The following is a 19,869-nucleotide window of genomic DNA, read 5'->3' as shown; positions in this document are numbered from 1 at the left end:
CAGCACCCACCTCAGCTATTGTGGCTGACGATCACAGAGTGCTGTATGGGGTTCTGATTGGCTCTCCAGGGCCAGAAGCGTGCGTACCATTCCCAATTAGACAGTAAGCCAGCTCCTTGCCATTAATTGAGCAAATCATTAGGTCTGCAGGCTGACAAATCACCCAAAGGTCGTGAACGAAGTGGCAAATGAGATAGCTGATGCATTGGTTTAATTTTCCAGAATTCCCTAGGTTCAAGGAAGGTTCTATTAGATTGGAAGATAGCAAATGTGCCTCCTTTATTCAGAAATGAGGGAGACAGAAAGTAGGAAACTATAGGTCAGTAGCCTAACATCTATCATAGGGAAAACGTTCGAAGCCATTATTAAACATGTGATAGGAGGGCACTTGGAAAAATTCAACGCAATCAGGGGGAGTCAAAATCATTTTATAGAAAGGGAAATCATGTTTAACCAATTTAGTGGAGTTCTGGGGGGGGGGGGGCGGGGGGAGGGTCATATGTGCTGTGGATAAAGGGGAACCAGTTGATGTACTGTGCTTAGTTTTCCAGAAAGCATTTGGTAAGCTGCAGAAAATGAAAGCTCATGATATAGGGGGTAGCATATTGGGGATTGGTTAGCTCAGTTGGCTGGATGGCTGGTTCGTGTCACCCGAGATGTGGTGATCACCAGTCAGCTCTCTCTCAAAGGGCAGACCAGCCTATGGTCCTCTGGGACTGTGTGGCAACATTCACACTCAACTTTTGGCATGGATAGAAGATTGGCTAGTTAACAGGAAACAGAGTTGGTTTAAATGGATCTTTTTCTGGTTGGTAGGATGTGATGAATGCTGTGCCACAAGGATCAGTGCTAGGATCTCAATGTTTTACAATTTATATAAATGACTTGGATGAAGGGGCTGAAGGTATTGTTGCTAAATTTTCAGATGACACAACGATAGAGATGAAAGTAAATTGTGAAGAGGATGTAAGGAGGCTACAATGGGTTTAGTGAGTGGGCAAAAATCTGGCAAATGGAGCGTAATTGGGAAAATGTTAAATTGTCCATTTTAGCAGAATTTAAAAAAAAATCTTATTATCTAAATGGTGAGAGATTGCAGAGCTCTGAGGTGCACAGGGATCTGAGTTTTCAGGATCGGGATCTTTATTATAATAAATTTACATTTAATTATCAGGCCTCTATACCTGATAATCTTGCCTCCATTATATAATCCATTCACGCTGATGTAAATTCTGACATGTCACCCAAGGTGAGCACCTGGTGAGCAGAACTTCCCAGAGGAGTTCAGGGGAAGGGTCATATCCAGGCACAGCCTGATGGGGTGTTCTGTAATGGTGTTCGGCAGCTGTTTCTGTGGGGAGGGGTGGGGTGTAGCATGGGGTTGTATGGAGGAGGGGGGAGGGGGCGGTATTCAATTTTTTTGCATCAGTGCTTTAAAAATGGCCCCCCGTCTTTAAAAAACTAAGTTGCTGGCAGGGTGGGCTCAATCAGAGCCTTCCCCATCAGCATGACATTGTGGGACACACCCCCTTGCGAACAATTTGTCAGGGAAATCTGTCATTGGTGCAAGCAGCTTCAATGCTGCATTTTCTGCCTACTGCACACTCTGCATACGTTAAGGAAAATTATGCCCGAAATGTGGATTCAGGACCCAGAACTGAACTGGCAGTTAGATTGCTGACTCAGAATTGAAACCCAACCATGATTTCTGAAATATTAATACCATGCTCACACAAACTGATAAGACTTAAAAATATTATTTCATCTGACAAACGTAACCCTGTTGAATCACTTACCGAGTTACGCAAGTACTTTGAATCATAGAAGCATAAAATTTACAGTTTAGAAGGAGGCCATTCGGCCCATAGAGTCTGCATCAGTCCTTGGAAAGAGCACCCTGCTTAAGCCCATGCCTCCACCCTATCCCCATAACCCAGTAAGCCCACCTAACCTTTTGGACACTACGGGGCAATTTAACATGGCTACTTCACCTAACCTGTACATCTTTGGACTGTGGGAGGAAACCGGAGCACCCGGAGGAAACCTATGCAGACACGGGGAAAAAGTGCAATCTCCACACAGACAGTCACTCGAGGTCTGAAATTGAACCCAGATACCAGGAGCTGTGAGGCAATAGTGCTAGCCACTGTGCCACCATGTCACCCACTGTGCCACCGTGCCACCCACGTAAGAGTTAGCTCATTTTTGTGATAGATATATGCACTTCCTGCTGGGCCAATTTACTATTGGAAGTGGAACCCATTCTACACCCAATGGAATAGCCTTCTGCTTATTGACTGATGGGATTTTGGATTGCTTCAGTTCATATCATAATTGAACATGGAGTTTTTAGTAAACACGGGAAGAGAACGTACTTACTGGATAAATTATCATTTCCAAGCTGCCCAGCTAGGAGTGCCTTCAGCTGTTTAATCTCCTCCTGATATTCTCGGAGTAAAGCATCCTTTGGATCTTCATTAATTCTCGGCTTGTTTTTGATGTTCTTTGCCCTGTTGGCGTATCGTAAAGTGCTAAGACTTTCATCATAATTATTGTCTGCAGGTGATAGGCATGCCACCATCAGAGTTTTCGTGTTGCCTCCAAGGGAATCCTGTAACATTCGTGTCAGTTTGGAGTCACGGTATGGAATGTGCTTCGATCTTCCATCCACGAGTGCAGAAATTACATTCCCAAGTGCTGATAGTGACAGGTTAATTTTTGTAGCCTCTTTTAGTCGATCTCCAGTGGCTCCAGTTTTTGCCTGTCTCTCACTACCTGCCAAATCCACCAGGTTTAACTTTCCCACTCGAATGCGGTCTTTTCCATTATCATCTGCAAGAAAGATAGACATTTTTTTGGCAATTATTCATTTATCAAAATGTCCATATGTCTTGAGTCATTTCCCAACTGAAGAGGAAGGCAGGTAGCTTGTCCGTTAGGCTTCGCCAAGTCTATTAATGAAGTGGGTATTGTTGGAAAGACTAAAATTAATTGTCCATTCTTAATTGGCCTTCAAAGGGCTGTTAATGAAACACATTGGTCACTGGGATCACATATAGGCCAGACCGCAAGGACTGCAGGTTTCATTCCCTAAAATACATAGTGAACCAGATGGGCTTTAACTAAAATCCAACAATTTTATGGTCATGTTCTGATACCAGCTTTTTTTTTCAACCAAACCTGCATTTTAAACTGAATTCAAATTCTCAAGCTACCATTGTATGGTTACCAACCCCTCCAAGAATTGAAGATGAACACGATGGACACTGCTGCAACCAACCCTTGAGTAAATACACTGAGTCATTAAAAAATGTGTTTGGTAATTTATTGGTCATAGAACTATTGAAAATGAAAAAAAAAGGACTGTTTGAGGTGGACGGTCTTCTGATGAAACCTCGATGAATAAAACCATCCAGATTTGGCAACCTTATGCCATGGTGGGATTTGATCTCAGCCTCTCTGGGATTACAGGCACTACATTGCAGAATTCATCAAGGTGAAGGATTTCAGTGTTGTAAAACTTGTAATACTTTCCACTTTAAGTACTGAATCAGCATTGAACACTCCCAGGCAGGTATAGCTTGATTACATGGTGAGTAAGGAGCCATCTCCTCTTTCCAAAACTCAAAAGGGAACTACATACTGCAACCATATGATATTTTCACATTTGTCAAACCAGTCATCCTATGGCCTCTCAATAAGATTGCTACTTTAGTGATAGAGTCTAGTTTTATTCATAGCTGTATTCATTTGGTGCTAGTTGAATGCATATAGCTAAAGAAGCAAAATATAAAAAGTGTCTTGACTGTGGGAACTCAATCATTGCCTCTTATAATGAATTAGAATTAACCATTGTATTCCAGTATATTCAGCACTGAGAAGGTATTGTTCTCTGCCTAATCAACTAATCAATTCTTAAGGTCTCCTCCAAGCTATGAGACATAGCAAAATGTGAGAAAACAGAGCCAGTACTTTTTTAAAGACTGTGCATGCAGACGCCAAGTTCGTTTTGATAGGCACCAGTCAATCTTAAGTAATGTCCAATGTTTGATTAACAAATCATCCTCGAAGTAACAGACATTAATTTGAACAAACCAGGAGGTCTCAGCTGAGAATTAGAAACTAATGAAAGTAAATGAGGGGTTAAACCAGAGATAAGAATTCCCTTAAAAGTAAGACCTCGTGGTCCAGGTCTTTGTTCCTGAATTCTTGAATCATCTATCTGTATGTTTGTGCTAAAGTGAATTTCTTTTGTGCTTAATGCTTTTTGCCATGTGCTTGACTTACTTTTATGTATTGTTTGATATTTTGTTTCTAAGTTTTATTCAGTTATTACTCAAGTGTATACCAGTTTGTAATTAACAATAATAAAGTTGTATTTTTGACACCTCCTACCAACCGGACTACCCATTCTTATTAGTAGGTAAAATAAGAGTCCCCACAAGGATTACAGGACTACATTGCAGAATTGATCAAGGTGAAGGATTTCATTGTTGTAAAACTTGTAATATGTTCCACTCCAGGTACTGAATCAGCATTGAACACTCCCATCACAGGTATAGCTTGATTACATGGTGGGTAAGGATTCCTCTCCTCTTTCCAAAGTCAGTTCCTCTAAAGGGAATTCCATATTGCAACCATAATGATATTTTCCCATTTGTCATCCTATAGCCTCTCAATAAGATTGCTACTTTAGTTAATCATTTTAAGGGAATCATTTTGCTTTCTTACAGCTGCTATCCAGCCATTCACACTTCATTTAGACACAAATTTTGTGTATTTTTTTTGTCTCATTACCATTTCCTTTGGCTTTACACATTTAAACATTCAATAATTTAGGGCAAGGTTTTTCAGTCCCACATATGGCAGGATGGAAAATTTGGCGAACCAGCAAAACGTACATTGACTTTTAGTGGGAAGCGGGACTGGGGATTTGCAGCCTTAACGCTCCCACCCCTCCACTCTCAAAACCCATTAGGTTTCAACTTTCCTCAGTTCCCTCCCATTTTCATCAGGCGAGTTCAGCGACGAGAGCAAAAAATCCTGCGAAATGTCCAAACTGCATTTCACACCTATGTAAACATGTGACATGATTGTCCCCTCCCCTGCCAGTGATGTAGTGAATTCATTTCCATATATTAGCATATAACTTCAGGTCTCTATGCTTGAATCCCCCCCCCCCCATAAGAAAATCCATTCACATCTGTCGGGGGTGGGGGAAGGGGGGGTGGAATCATGCCCCGGCAATGCCCAGGGCAAGTTCCTGGTGAACTGTTGTGCACTAAAATAATAATCTTTATTGTCACAAGTAGGCTTACATTAACACTGCAATGAAGTTACTGTGAAAAGCTCCCAGTCGCCACATTCCAGCGCCTCTTTGAGTACACAGAGGGAGAATTCAGAATGTCCAATTCACCCATCAGCATGTCTTTCGGGCCTTGTGGGAGGAAACCGGAGCACCCGGAAGAAACCTACACCGACACAGGGAGAACGTGCAGACTCCGTACAGACAGTGACCCAAGCCGGGAATCGAACCTTGGACCCTGGCACTCTGAAGCAACAGTGCTACCATGCCACCAACTGAGATGGCCTTTAAAAATGGCGCTCTGATTTTTGAAAAAACTATGCTGCTGGCATGGCAAGTTCAAACAGATTTCACCCACCATGACGTTGTGTGAGCCGCCCTTTGAAGTTTCAGAGCCTGAATTCCGCCCTCTGCATATGCTGCTGAATCTGCTGTTTCCAGCATTTTTAGATTTCCAGTATTTGCAATATTTTGCAACACTGAATAATAAATTTGTGTCAATAATTAGTAATGCAAGAGGATAAGAATGCCAGATAGCCCAAGGAAACTGCTATTGAATCAGGAACTGGGATTCAAAATAATTAATATAAAGAAAATAACAGTAATGGAAAAAATAATGACAGTGTGGAAAGATCAGATGGTTTCCATTCCATGATTTAAAAGGAAATGGATAAGGAAATATTGTATATGTCCTAACTTCCAAAGTTCTCTCTGTCCGTGAACTGTTCCTTTCGACTGGAAAATTGCACATATCATTCCTCTATTTAACAAGGTTGAGAGGGGTGGATACAAGGGAATTATAGATAAGTTAGCCTATCCGTTGTTGGGAAAATACTGGGATCACGATTTAAGGATAGAAAGCTTGAACATCTTGAAATTCAGAAAGTCGCTGAGAGCAAGAGTGAATTTATACAGGATAGGTCATTCTTGACGAATCTGAAGATAACATTTTTTGAAGAGAGGAAGTAAATTAGGGGACAGGGGAATGTTTATGGATGTTATTTATGTGGACTTGCAGAAGACAACTGATAATGTCCCTCACAAGAGACCATTAGATCAAGTTGAAGTTCATGAAATTAAAGGCAAATTATTGACCTGATATGGAAATGCGCCACGGCTAATGGCAGAACCAGTGAATCTTCAGTGGTGATGGCAGAAGAGCTAGGCCTTGAGGGACAATTGTTGCTTACAAGCCAAGGATCCTTCGGGAAGAGGACTTGTGTTTCTTTAAGCACACCTGGGGAAGGCAACAGGAAATCACCTTACCCTAGTCATATTGCTCCTTGATCACTGACATTGAAAATGGGAAGTTCTACTGAAAGGTTCTTACAAACAAAAAGACCGCTAGATGTAAATAAATGAGCAGTGGCCCTGCCCTTAAGCAGATCACTACAGCACATTAGGAAATTGGCCCAATGACAGCAGACGGAGAGTAGGGATAATGGGAGCAACTCTCATTGCAAGATATAACTAGTGATGCCATGTGTGGATTTCTGTTGAGAACTCAATTATTCACTGATTTTATTATCAACTTAGGTGATGGATAGAAAGCTACATATCCAAGTTTACCACTGACATAAAGGTGTGATTAAAAATAGTGTAGACCAGTCCCCCAGTCACGTGTTTCTCAGCGGCGTGCAGTTTGCTGGTGGCGGAATTCTACACTTACGCCGCTTGTCAATGAGATTTCCCATTAAAGCCACTCCACGCTGTTGGAATACCCAGGAAAAGAGAATCGCAACAGAATTTTGGCCCAATGGTGGGCAACTTGCAACCTGGGTGCCACATGGGGAACTCAGGGTTCTGAATGCAGCCCACGAGACATTTTGTTGACTGTTGCCTGTGCACATTCCGCTGGTTTCCACCCGCGTAGCTTTTTTCCTACCGGTATGCTGAAGTATTACCCACGTAAAGCAAGTGTACATGAAGTGAGGTGTGTGCTGATTACGCACAGCATTGACTGTGAGAGCTGTGCGCTTCCTCTGCATCTAATGAGAATTTTGTTTTTTACCATTTGAAACTGATGACAGTTCTAATGATTAAGCATTTACTGTAACTCATTATGAAATATTTGGCGCATATTAAATGTATTTAATCTTATTCAAGGGTCAATCTTGCGGCCTACTGAGACGATGGAGGGCCACTCATGTGGCTTACTCACTAGCCTAGTCTGCCCATCACTGGTGTAGACAAAGGATAACATTACAAAAAGATATTAACAGATTCAGCAAAACTATGCCAAATTAATTTCAATGAGGGCAAATGTGAGGTCATCTATTTTGGACATAAAATGGATTTTTAAAAAAAGGGAAAAACTTGAAGGTGAAGGCCCAAAGAGACTTGGAGAACAAGAACATACATAATTAAAATGTCATGAATAGGTACAGAAGTAATAAAAAGGTTAGTGAAATTCTGGCCTTTATATCTAGAGGACTAGAATACCAACTGGTAGAAGTTATACTTCAGCTATACCAAGTCTTGCTTAGATCACACTTGCAGTACTGTGAGCAGTGTAGATTAATCAAAATAATAACTGGACTTGAAGGGTTAAATTATACAGATTGAGGCTGTATTGGCCTGGGATTTAGACTGTTATGGGATAATTTGATTGAGGTTTTCAAGATATTAAGTTGGGATAGGACAAAGCTATTTCAGCTGATCGAAAAGTCTTGGCGAAGGGGCATCATCTAAAAATTAGAAGCAGACCTTTTAGGAGTGAAATTAGGAGACACTTATACCCGTCAAATGTAGTAAAAGTTTGGAACACTTCCATTGATGGCAATTGATGTTGTTGCAATTGTTAAATTTAAAGCTAAGTGGTTAGCACTGCTGCCTCATGGCACCGAGATCCCAGGTTCGATTCCGGCTCTGGGTCACTTATCCGTGTGGAGTTTGCACATTCTCCCTGTGTTTGCGTGGGTTTCGCCCCCACAACCCAAAGATGTGCAGGGAGGTGGATTGACCACGCTAAATTGCCCCTTAATTGGAAAAAAGAATTGGGTACTCTAAATTTATTTTAAAAATTTTTATTAAAGCTGAGATATAGATTTTTGTTCACCAGAGGTATTGGGGGATATGGACAAAGACAGGTTTATGATGTTTATGTTTCAGATCAGCCATGATTTCATTTGATTCCCTTAACCCTTGAACTACATTTCATCACCAAAAGCAAAAATAGGCAAGAGTTTAAAATAATTTCTGTGCATTCCCACAATACTGGGATGGTAAATGGTAGGCTTGACGTTGTACATTTCTCAATCCTATTTCATAGAGGAATGAGAAACGGTGGAAAGAGCGTTGTTGTAAAAAAGGATGACAACAGAGGAGAAAGAAAGATATAAAAACAGAAATATGCTGGAGAAAGGATACAAGTAAAATACAAAGAGAAAAGGATAGAGGAAAAAAAGATTTCAGTTACAAGGAAAAAAATGTTATTTTTAAAAATCTAATTTTGGAAGAAGTTCTGACTTATGAATCTTACAAGAATGATATTTCAGAAATAAACCACTACAAATAAAATATTAACATTCAGTTCATCTGTGGTATTTGAATAACTGACCTATTGAGCACATCTCCAAGTGAATGGTGAATATAGAATGTGATCGTGATGAGTCTTTGTTCATGAGGGTATATCCCACAGCTCGATTGCCCCAGCCAATATCCATGATTTTCTCACACTCTAAGACACTGTGTACAGTGTGCATGGAGAGGTCCTTCACATAAATGCCCTTCTCTGGATGCTCCTTGAGCTACAATCAGAGGTATGAGAAAAACTCATTAGAAACTTGGGAAAAATGTGCCTTGGACTCAACAGTAAAAAAACTCCTTCATTGTGCAGATTATTTGTGTCAAAGGATTAAAGATTCTTTTTACATATAATTCTGCAACTTATAATTGAACTTTTAGTTTATTTTTCTCCTGAAGGTGCTAACTATTGCTGTGATGTGAAGAAATAAAGAAACTATGCATTTATATAGCATTTTAATCAACTACAGGACATTCCAATTACTTTTGAAGTGTAGTCATAGTCAGCATTCCCTTCTTTCAAGGACAATATCTACTTAGGATTGTGTGTTTCTGCTATGGGTCTTCATATGATTGAAGTGTGGTATGTGTAGTTGGGAAACACAGCAACCAATTTATATTAAGCAAGATCCCACAAACAACAAGAAAATAAATGATGACATAATCCATTTTTCTGTTGCAATGTTGGCTGGGGGATAATTGTCAGCCATGAGTGGGAGAACTCCTCAGCTCTTGTACCAACTGCAATTGGAAATTGGCACCTTAACACTGTTACACTCCTTATGCACGGCACCAAAATGCCAGCTTAAACTATTTGTCTCTGGAGGTTCCATGGGTGCAGACATCCCTCCAGTATTTCACTTAACTGATACTTTTTTGTGTGCAAGGCTAGGTAGTAAGTATTGGCAGGATATCCCACTGTGAGGTCCCTCACCACTGAGTACAATCTGTTTTCACCCAAAATGTACTTTTTACTTTCCAGCAGGGGTCACTGGAAAATATTCAACATTCAGAATCCAGGGCAGAATCTTCCAGTCCCTCCAGTAGCAGGAAGTTTGGCAGGCAGGGAAACTTAAATTGGCATGAGGCTAAAAATTACTTTGCTGACAGCAGTTTGAATTTTAGCAATTATGTTCTTGGGACTTTAAAGGCAGGTCGAGCTTTCCAACTAACAATGTTAGGAAGCCCTTTGCATGTTATGTTAACTCATTAAACGGCCACTTCACTGGGATTAAGTTCCTTGCCAACGAGAAATTAGAGCGTATACCTTTACAACTCCACATATCCTGGCAAGATTGACTTCTTCCATGATTACAGTTGCTGCTGCATTATCCTCCTTGGGGAGTGTCTGTAAATGCTGGTCCATGCTTCTGACTGGGAGGTAGCTTTGCAAGTTGCATGGAGGATGACCAAGGAAAGGAAGAAGGGTTAGCAGGGAAGGATGGAAGAGTGGCTGGGGAAAGGTGGAAGTAATAGTGCAGGCTCTCTGGATAGACTTTAAATACGGTGTCCCAACCTTCGACCCCATGGAGTATCTGTAGAGAGGGCATCTTCCTGCTTGCTCCCGCCACGTGAATTAGTGAGTTCCTTGCAGATGAATATGTAATGAGCTGACCAGCGTCAGATCACACCTGGTCAGCTGTCCTATCCCCAAGTAGATAACACTCCCCATCCACATCCGCCAGTGAATAAAGACTCCAGAACAAAAGGTTCCGGCCCTGGTGTATTTTTCCTTCCTAAATTACGAGTAGTGAGTCCAGACTGATTCATTTAAAATGTACGCAGATATAGGGCGAGATCTTGGTGAGGCGTCCGAGGGTCTAACCTGAGACACTCATTGGCTTTTTGTTGGGAAGGCCTGCCAGACCATACACCAATCAGGCAATGGTAAGACAAGCAGCAGGTCTCCCCATGGTATCATAATCCCAAGGATGAAGTCTTGCCCACCAAGAGCTGCTGGCCAATCAGGGGCTGTGAGCTCTTGTGCTCAGCAGAGACACCGTGGGCACTGTGGCTATTGTCAGAAGGACAGGCACTGGAGTCCCTGGATTGCGGAGCGACCCAGGCCATATACAAGTAATGTGGGGGAGGGAATTCCTGGGCTAGAGGCTGTAAGGAGAAGGGAGCATTGGAGCATAGAAAACAGAAGCAGAAGTAGGCCATTCGGCCCTTGCTCCGCCATTCAACTAGGTCATGGCTGAACTACCTCAATGTTATTTTCCCACATTATCCCTGTATCCTGTGATATCTTTAATATATAGAAACCTATTGATCTCTGTCTTGAACATACTCAATGATTGAGCCTCTACAATCCTCCAGGGGAGAGAATTCCAAAAATTCACCACCCTGTCACTGACAAAATTTTTCTTCACATCTGTCCTAAATGGCCTAAAAATCCTGAAACTGCGTCTAGAACTTTCCCAGCCAGGGGAAACATCATCATGCGTTCTACCTGTACACCAGGACATGATGACAAACGACGAATCTCCATAACTAGAAGGATTCAAAACTGATAAGGAGGAAGTGTTGAATATACTGTTGAATGTACTGAAAGTCGACAAGGCCGGGTGAGGTGCATCCAAGGATATTGAAGAAAGTGAGAATGGAAATTGAGAAAACTGGTCAGAATCTTCCAGTCTTCTCTAGACTCAGGGCAGGTGACAGAGGACTGTAGAACTGCAAATGTTACAGCCTTGTTCAAAAATGTTTTTAAGGATAGCCCCAGCAATTACAGGCCAGTCAATTTATCAGTGGTGGGCAGGCTCCTAGAAATAATTCTTTGGCATAGAATTATAGTCACATGGAAAAATGTGGGTTGATGAGGAAGCATGGATTTCTATAGGGGAAATTGTGTTTAACTAACTTGCTTGAGTTTTTGATGAGGTAACAGAAAGGATCGATGAGGGTAATGCTGTTGATGTGGTGTGCATAGATTTTTAGAAGGCATTTGATACAGTGCCACACGACAGACTTGTGTGAAAAGTTCTAGCTCATAAAAACGACAGTAGCAATGTGGATACAAAATTGGCTGACGAATCAGAAGCAGAAAGTAATGGTCAATGGATAATTTTCACGTTGCAGGAAGGTTTGTTGGGGTGTTTCCTAGGGGTTGGTATTAGGACCCTTGCTTTCCCTGATATATATGAATGATCTAGATCTGGGTGTCTGTGAAGAGGACAGTGTAGAACTTCAAAAGGACATAGACAAGTTGGTGGAGTGGGTGTTCAATGCAGAGAAGTGCGAGTGGTAGGAAGAACATGGAGAGACAATATAAAATAAGGGGTAACATTCTATAGAGGTTCAGGAGCAGAGGGATCTGGGTGTAAATAGATCATTGAAAGTAGCAGGACAGGTGGAGTGATTAATTCATAGTATTCTAAGCTTTATTAATAGAGGACAAGAGCAAGGAGGTTATGCCAAACTTATACAAGACACGAGTTAGACCTCAGCTGGAATATTGTGTGCAGTTCTGGGTGCCACACTACTGAAAGGATGAGAATGCACTGGAAAGAGTACAAAAGAGGTTTACAGGATTGATTCCAGGGGTAGAAACTTCAGTTATAATGATAGATTGGAGAGGTTCGGACTCTTCTCTTTGGAGCGAAGAAGGCTAAGAGGAGATATGATTCTATAATTTGATAGAGATGTTCAAAATCATGAGGGGGCTGGGCAGAGTAGATAGGGAGAAACTTTCTGTTTGTAAAAGGATCAAGAAAGAGGGCACAGATTTAAAGTGATTTGCAAAAAAAAAGCAAATGTGATGTGTGAAAAACCTTTTCACACAGCAAGTGGTTCAGGTCTGGAATGCACTGTGTGGAAGTGTGGTGGAGGCAGGATTAATCGAGGCATTCAAGAGGGCATTAGATGATTACTTGAATAGAAACAATGTGCTGGGGTATTGGGAAAAGGCAGGGGAATGGCACCAAGTCATCATGCTCGTTTGGAGAGCCAATGCAGACATGATGGACTAACTGGCCTCTTTCTGCACCATGACAATTCTGTGATACGCTGTCAAACCCTGCAAGAATTTTGTGTGCTTCAATGAGATAACCTCTCAGTCTTCTAAACTCTAAAGAATATAGTCCAAGTCTCCTCAATCTTTCCATATAGGATAATCCCACCATCCCAGGAATCATTTGGTGTACCTTTGCTGCACTCACTCCCTTTATGACAAGTCTCTCCTTTCTTGGATAAGGAGACCAAAACAGTACACAATACTCTAGGTGCAGATTCAACAAGGCTCTATACAACTGCAGCAAGTCATTTTTACTCCTGCACACAAATCCTCTTGCAATAAAGGCCAACATACATCTGCTTTCCTAATTGCTTCCCAAAGTCTCACTACTTAAGAAACATTTTGCATTTCTGTTTTATTCGACCAAAATGGATAACTTCACAATTTTCCATATTTTGGTCCATCTTGGTCATTTACTTAGCCTGTCTAAATACCTTTGAAGCTTTTTTGCAGGCTCCTCACAATTTATATTCTCACTAGGCCCTCTCGTTTATCTTGATTTATCAAATTTCAGACCCATTAATGTCTCCAGTACTACTTTGTTTTTACCAGTACTAATTTCTTTGGTTCTCCCTTGGTTCTCTAGTATTTCTGGGTTTTTGTTTGTATCTTCCTCTGTGAAGACTGACACAAGGATTTCCATTTCCATATTCCCCATTATAAATTCTGTTTCTGCCAGTAATGGTCCAACATTTGTTTTTGCTAAGTTTGCATTTTTACATACCTGTGGAAAATTTGACTGCCTGTTTTTAGGTTTATTTCCCTATTCCTTTTTACCTTGCGTTTATCAGGTTATTGGTTGTATTTTGCTGAATTCTAAAATACTCCCAATCATCAGGCCTACTGCATGTTTTGGCCACTTTAAAAGCCTCTTCCTTTGATTGAATAAAGTCTTTAACCTCTCTTGTTAGCCCTGTTTGTATCACCTTTCCTGCTTGGTTTCTGTGCCTCAAGGATTGTAAATTTGTTGTAAGCCATGTATTAATTGTTTTAATGCCAGCCATTGCCTATCTACCATCATACATACCTTTTAATATATAGTTTCCCAATCTACCACGGCCAATCCCCCCCCCCCCCCCCCACCCAATCCATACCTTCGTATTTTCGTATTTTCCTTTGTTTAGATTTAAGATCCTAGTTTCAGATTGAAATACAACACTTTCAAAGTTTATTTAAAATTCTATCATATTATGAGATCATCATTTAGCCCTTTCTCATGGCACAATACTAGGGGCAAAAATATTTCATTTGTGGTGGGTTTTTCAGGGAGTTTCCCGCCGGCTCTGCTGGCGAGTTCCCCACTGCTATTTAATGACACTTTGGGCCCCGAGGACTTTCTCATTGGCTTAGCCCATACTTAGATTTTTTTTTAGCACTTGGGAGCTTAACTCACCCTTTTGAAAGGGTGCCCCGATCTCCAAGTGAGATTGCGGGTCCCCTACAACACCCCACCCATGGCCATTGCCGCAAATGGGGGCCATGGTGGACACTTTGGCCAGACCGAAGTGCTGCCTCATCTGGTTCCAGGTTCTCAGTGTTGCTACCACCACTGGGCTAGTCGAGTGTTCTGCTAGCGGGGATGGGAGTGCTGCCGTGGCGAGGGCCCGGAGGATCATTCCTGGCAGGAGGACTCCCATCCTCCCATTCCATATTTGATTCCTTCACCCATCCCCTCACTCTCTCGGCCGTGGCTGCCCAGCGGTAATATTGCAAGTTCGGGAGAACCAGGCCTCCCATGCTTCTTCTCCTTTGTGGTACTGTTTTGGGTATTCTTGGATTTTTCCCTCCCCACACTAATGCCATAAGCATTTTGTCTATTGCTTGGGAAAATGCCTTGGGGATGTCGATCAGTATGGATCTGAAGAGGAACCTAGGCAGTACATTCATCTTGATCATCTGCACCTTCCCCTCCAGGGAAAGTGGGAATGCATCCCATCTCAGGAGGTCCGTTTTAAAAATTCCTCCGTGAGACTGGTCAGGTTCCACTTGTGGATCAGAGTGCAGTAATGGGCTATCTGGATTCCCAGGTAGCGGAATTTGTTTTGGGCTATTTTAAATGGTAGACTGTCCAGCTCTGCCCCTCCCCCTTTCGGGTTCACCGCAAAAACTTTGCTTTTGCCCAGGTTGAGTTTGTAGCCCGACAAGGTTCCAAGCTCTCCCAGGAGCTTCGTGATTTCTTTCATCCGTTTTGCAGGTCCAAGATGTAGAGGAGCAGGTCAGCCACAGAGTGAGACTCTGTGCTCTCTGCCTCCTCTTCGGATTCACCTTAAGACTCCAGGGTCTTACAGGGCGACTGCCAGCGGCTCAATTGCCAGGGCGAACATGAGCGAGGACAGCAGGCATCCTGCCTTGTGCCCCTGTGAAGCTGGAAGTATTTAGAGCTGGTGGCATTGGTCCAAAAACTCGCCTTGGGAACGTTGTACAGGGGTTTCACCCATGTGATAAACCCTGTCCCTCGCTCAAACCGCTCTAGTACCTCAATGAGGTAATTCCACTCAACTCTGTCGAAGGTCTTCTCTGTGTCTGGGGAGATGATTACCTCTGGTGTTCTCCACCGGATGGGGTAAGTATCACATGCTGCAGCCGTGGAGACAGTGTTGACCTTTTTGAAAGGAGCATTGCTAAGGCTGTGGTCACTGGTGACTCTGGAGGGAATTGATGAGTATCTGTAAATCCAATCATCCATCTCTCTTCTCCCTCATCTTACAAGTTTCCTTTTGCTCACAAGCTGCAGATGGTGTAAGCACTCATTTCGTACCTTCTCCTCTCCCCAGAAACCAGTCCTGGTCACTTTTCCAGTTAAGATATCAAAGATATGGAACATTCCCAGTCAGAGAAAGAGGAAGAAGACGGCAAAGATGGAACTGCCAGTTGTCGAAGGTTGTTTGAGCAAAGTTATTTCAGAGAAGTCAGATGACGACTTGACCAGGAGACTAATGGGTGTACTCAACCAAATGTTTATACAGCTGAGTGCTGCAGTGGAAGCTCAGACTGTTGCTATCATGGCTCTGGGTACCACTGTTGAAAGAAATTTTTTAACAGTTCATTAATCTGTTTCTCAGTGGATTAACAAGGCACCATCCCAGGAGTGGGTTCATGGAACAGAAATCTGCTCTCCTCTTTCAGGGAAAGTGGACTCATGCTCCTACCCCTAACACTCCAACAGTGCCCTTGCTGTCACCCATCAGCCAACCAGCCTGACCAGGCCAAGGTAAGGCAGTTGAAGCTGGGCCTTTAGGATATTTGAGGTTCCCCCTTCAATCTCCTCATAGTATGAGGAGCTGCTTTCACCTCTCACAGCACAGCCACCGAGGAGTGCATCACAGGAGGGCAATGTCAGTGAAGAGGACAGATGAAGAGTGTGTTATTTTTGTCGGGGAGGTGTAGTTGAGGTTATTGGTGTCATTGGGAGTAATATGATCTTTACAGCCCAGGCAGAAAGGGGCTGTTTACAATTTTAAAAAAAGAATCTTTATTGTCACAAGTAGGCTTACGTTAAAACTGCAATGAAGTTACTGTGAAAGCCACGAGTCGCCACACTCCGGCACCCGTTCAGGTACACAGAGGGAGAATTCAGAATATCCAATTCATCTAACAGCATGTCTTTCAGGACTTGTGGGAGGAAACCGGAGCACCCAGAGGAAACCCATGCAGACACCGAGAGAACGTGCATACTGCGCACAGACAGTGACCCAAGCTGGGAATCGAACCTGGGACCCTGGCACAGTGAAGCAACAGCGCTAACCACTGTGCTACTGTGTTATTGTAGCCCCCTTCTGCTTTCTGTTCCACCACTTCTCCACTACTTTTCTTCTCCTTATGCTTCTATTTCTTGGTTTCTTGCCTGATCGGTGGTGCAACGAGCTGTTCCTTTACAATGGACATTGTGCAACTGGCAGCATACTACCACAAATCATAATACCTGCTGAGCTGAGTAATTGCAGGGCTCCTCTGAGCAGCCCAGGCAATGGAAGTGCTGCTTAGTAACACCAATAGTGTGCTTTATAATAATTTTTGTGGCAAGATGGCTCTCATTGTATGTTTGCTGTGCACATATGCATGGTGTCCTAACTGGAGTTTTGAGCCATGAATAACACTTGGTCATTCTGAGCCAGCCATTGACTTGCCATGTGGGTACAGGTGAAAGGACTGATGCAGAATTAAGGAATTATTACTGCTGCTAGGATAACAAGCATGCACCTGTATGATATACGGATTGTGGTCAGACAGCAGCTCCATTTTGAGGATCAGAAATGAAAATTGTTTAGTTCAGATAAGGAACAGACAGGGAATGTGCATGCATGCACATCATGTGGAGACTTGTAATCTGAGAAATCCTTGTTTCTCTCTGTTTGTCTCTGGCAAGGTAGAATAGTCTATATGTGTTTCTCATTGTACAGAGAGCTTTACTGACCTCCCTTGTACAGCAGTGCACAGGAATCCCTCAGACAGGCACATGATGGCATAGTGGTTAGCACTGCGGTCTCACAGATACAGGGACCTGGGTTCTATTCCAACCTCGGGTGACTGTTTGTGTAGAGTTTGTACATTCTCCCCATGTCTGCGTGGGTTTCCTCCAGGTGCTCCAACTTCCTCCCACAGTCCAAAGATGTGCATGTTAGGTGGACTGCCATGCTAACGTACCCCTTAGTGTCAAACGATTAGGTGGGTTTACAGGGTTATGGGGATCAGGCGAGGAACTGGGCCTAGGTAGGGTGCTCTTTCGGAGGATCGGTGCTGACTTGATAGGCCGAATGGCCTCCTTCTAACTGCAGGGATTCTGCAATTCTATGTTGCTCACATCTCATGCAGCAGACTGAATGGAGCTAGACGCATAAAGGTTAATGTACCTGGCCTGCTTTGAGACTGCAGATGTATCTGTAGCAGTGCAGATTTCATTCACAACATCTTTTGTGAAGAATCGATGTCTCATACATTGGTTCTTGTTGAACTTGAGGGAAGAGAATTTCTCCCTGAAGACCTTGGCTTCTTGTCGAGTTCCCTTACCCCACCCCTGCCAACCATTCATCACCCCCTTCTCACAGCTTTTCCTGCTCAAATTGGCGTTTCCTCATTGTCCCAATCGTGTCTATCCCAGAGGATGCCCTACTCAAATCTGGAAACAACTTCCATGAACACAATATTTTAAATGGCAAAATAGTACTTCAACAATCGCTAGCAATCCTCCAAAGTAATCCTTTTGCCATGTATATGAAAGCTCTAAAAGCCTGTATGATTGCACCAACAGCCAGAAGGAATAATCCAGCAATAAATCTGGACTTTATATTCCCTTTAAATAGTCCTGGTGAAGGTCCTTCATGCCATTTAATATTATGTTTAATTGCGCAAGGTTAAGACAATTTGTTGGCTGGATTTAAGGGGTTGAAAATTGCACAGATGACTTCTAATTAGCATTGTATATTGATTTCCATTTACCAAGATGGCATCTTGCACACCAAATTATATGTTCATTTCACTCCCAGTTTCTGAGTCTTATGTGAGCATGTCACACCTTGCAGTTTGCAAGTGCACAACCCAATTTAGCTTCTACAAGCTTGACAGTGTTATAACAGAAGTTACTTCCTTCCTCTATTTTAAATACCTAATAGCTCCTCCTCGTAGGGTGGATGAAGGCATGTGTGAAGCAGAAACATCATCATAGACCAAATGGACTGAATGGTCTATTTCTGTGCTGTAATTTCCATTAAAATCCAAATATAATATGTACACTATTCTAGTATGAAAATCATTTAAAATTAAACTGGCATTTACATTCTTTCCTGGAAGTTTAAAACTATTAAGTACAGCATTTCTCCTTTGGTGTCATAGCAACATAAGCTGCACTCCAATTACTGCATTCCCATTGTTTGCCTTAGAAACTAATTAGATCTTAGCTTAATTAAGGTGGAAACCCCACACCAGAGGCACACCTCAGTGACACAGGGAGAATACAGAATGCTCAGTAAACATCACACTCAAGAAATAAACAGGACCAGGATTAATAAATAACAAGTTGAATTCATGTTACTGCTTTGTACTCTGGTATTCGAGCATTGGCTTGAAGTTCGGTTGTTTATATTCATGTTCCAGATGACAGTACTTGATGTCCAGAAATGACACAAAAAACGTTCAAATTTTACAAAAAGTGTTGACGGCGGTGTAAGCACCGGAGTGGTGTACGCCAACATCAATGGGCCTCCTGGCCCAGCAATTCACCGCTGTTCAGGGGAACTAGCACGGCGCCGGAGAGCTGCACGCTGTTCCGGCGTCTTAACCTTGCACAATTAAACATAATATTAAATGGCATGAAGGACCTTCACCAGGACTATTTAAAGGGAATATAAGGTCCAGATTTATTGCTAGATTATTCCTTCTGGCTGTTGGTGCAATCAGACAGGCTTTTAGAGCTTTCATATACATGGCTAAAGGATTACTTTAGAGGATTGCTCCGTGCTGGCCCCCGCGCAACACGGCGGAGCCCTACAGGGGCCCGGCGCGGAGGAACATAGGCCCCCCGCCGGAATGAGTGCGCCTACCGATCGGTAGCCCCCGATCGTGGGCCTGTCCACTGAGGAGGCACCCCCCGGAGTTGGACCCTCGCCCCTCCTACCAGGACGGCCCCCGCACCCAGAAGGGCGAGGTCCAGCCGGGTGGGACCACATGTGAACCACGCTGGCAGGACTCGGCGCAACTCGACCCATTGAGCGCGGGGAATCACCACGGGGGCCGCTTTCAACGGCCCCTGACCGGCGCCGATTCGACTGCACGCACGACTGGCAGGTCCGCGTAGAATCGCGGAAGCGCCGACTTGCCGGATTTACAGCATGAATGGCTATTCTACGACCTTGTGCCAGGCGTGATTCCGGCGCGGAGGGTCGGGGAATCCCGCCCAATGTTCTTCATCTGGTTTGTCGAAAAGATTTTTTAAAACTTTTTGGTAAACAGAATACGAAATTGAGATGACATGGTTTAATCAAGGGTTTTGAGAAGTCATAGAGCAGTCATAGAATTTACAGTGCAGAAG

At 43.0% G+C, this 19,869-nt stretch overlaps 1 protein-coding gene across 5 annotated transcripts in view; it reads right to left on the bottom strand.

Moving 5' to 3' along the window:
• kif17 (kinesin family member 17) overlaps positions 1-19,869 on the bottom strand; it is a 147,051-nt gene that overhangs the window by 82,974 nt on the left and 44,208 nt on the right. For all 5 annotated transcript variants that reach the window (XR_005463737.1, XR_005463734.1, XR_005463735.1 and 2 more), the window contains exons 4-5: positions 8,865-9,054; positions 2,380-2,832 (exon numbers count right to left, since the gene is read on the bottom strand). Coding sequence is in view for 1 of the 5 variants with exons in the window: in XM_038821752.1 (XP_038677680.1) it covers positions 2,380-2,832; positions 8,865-9,054 (643 nt within the window). In the remaining 4 variants the exon portion in view is untranslated. The remainder of the gene's footprint in view (positions 1-2,379; positions 2,833-8,864; positions 9,055-19,869) is intronic.

This window comes from Scyliorhinus canicula, chromosome 16 (genome assembly GCF_902713615.1).
Source record: "Scyliorhinus canicula chromosome 16, sScyCan1.1, whole genome shotgun sequence".
NCBI lineage: Eukaryota > Metazoa > Chordata > Chondrichthyes > Carcharhiniformes > Scyliorhinidae > Scyliorhinus > Scyliorhinus canicula.
This window is presented reverse-complemented; position numbering and strand designations above follow the sequence as displayed.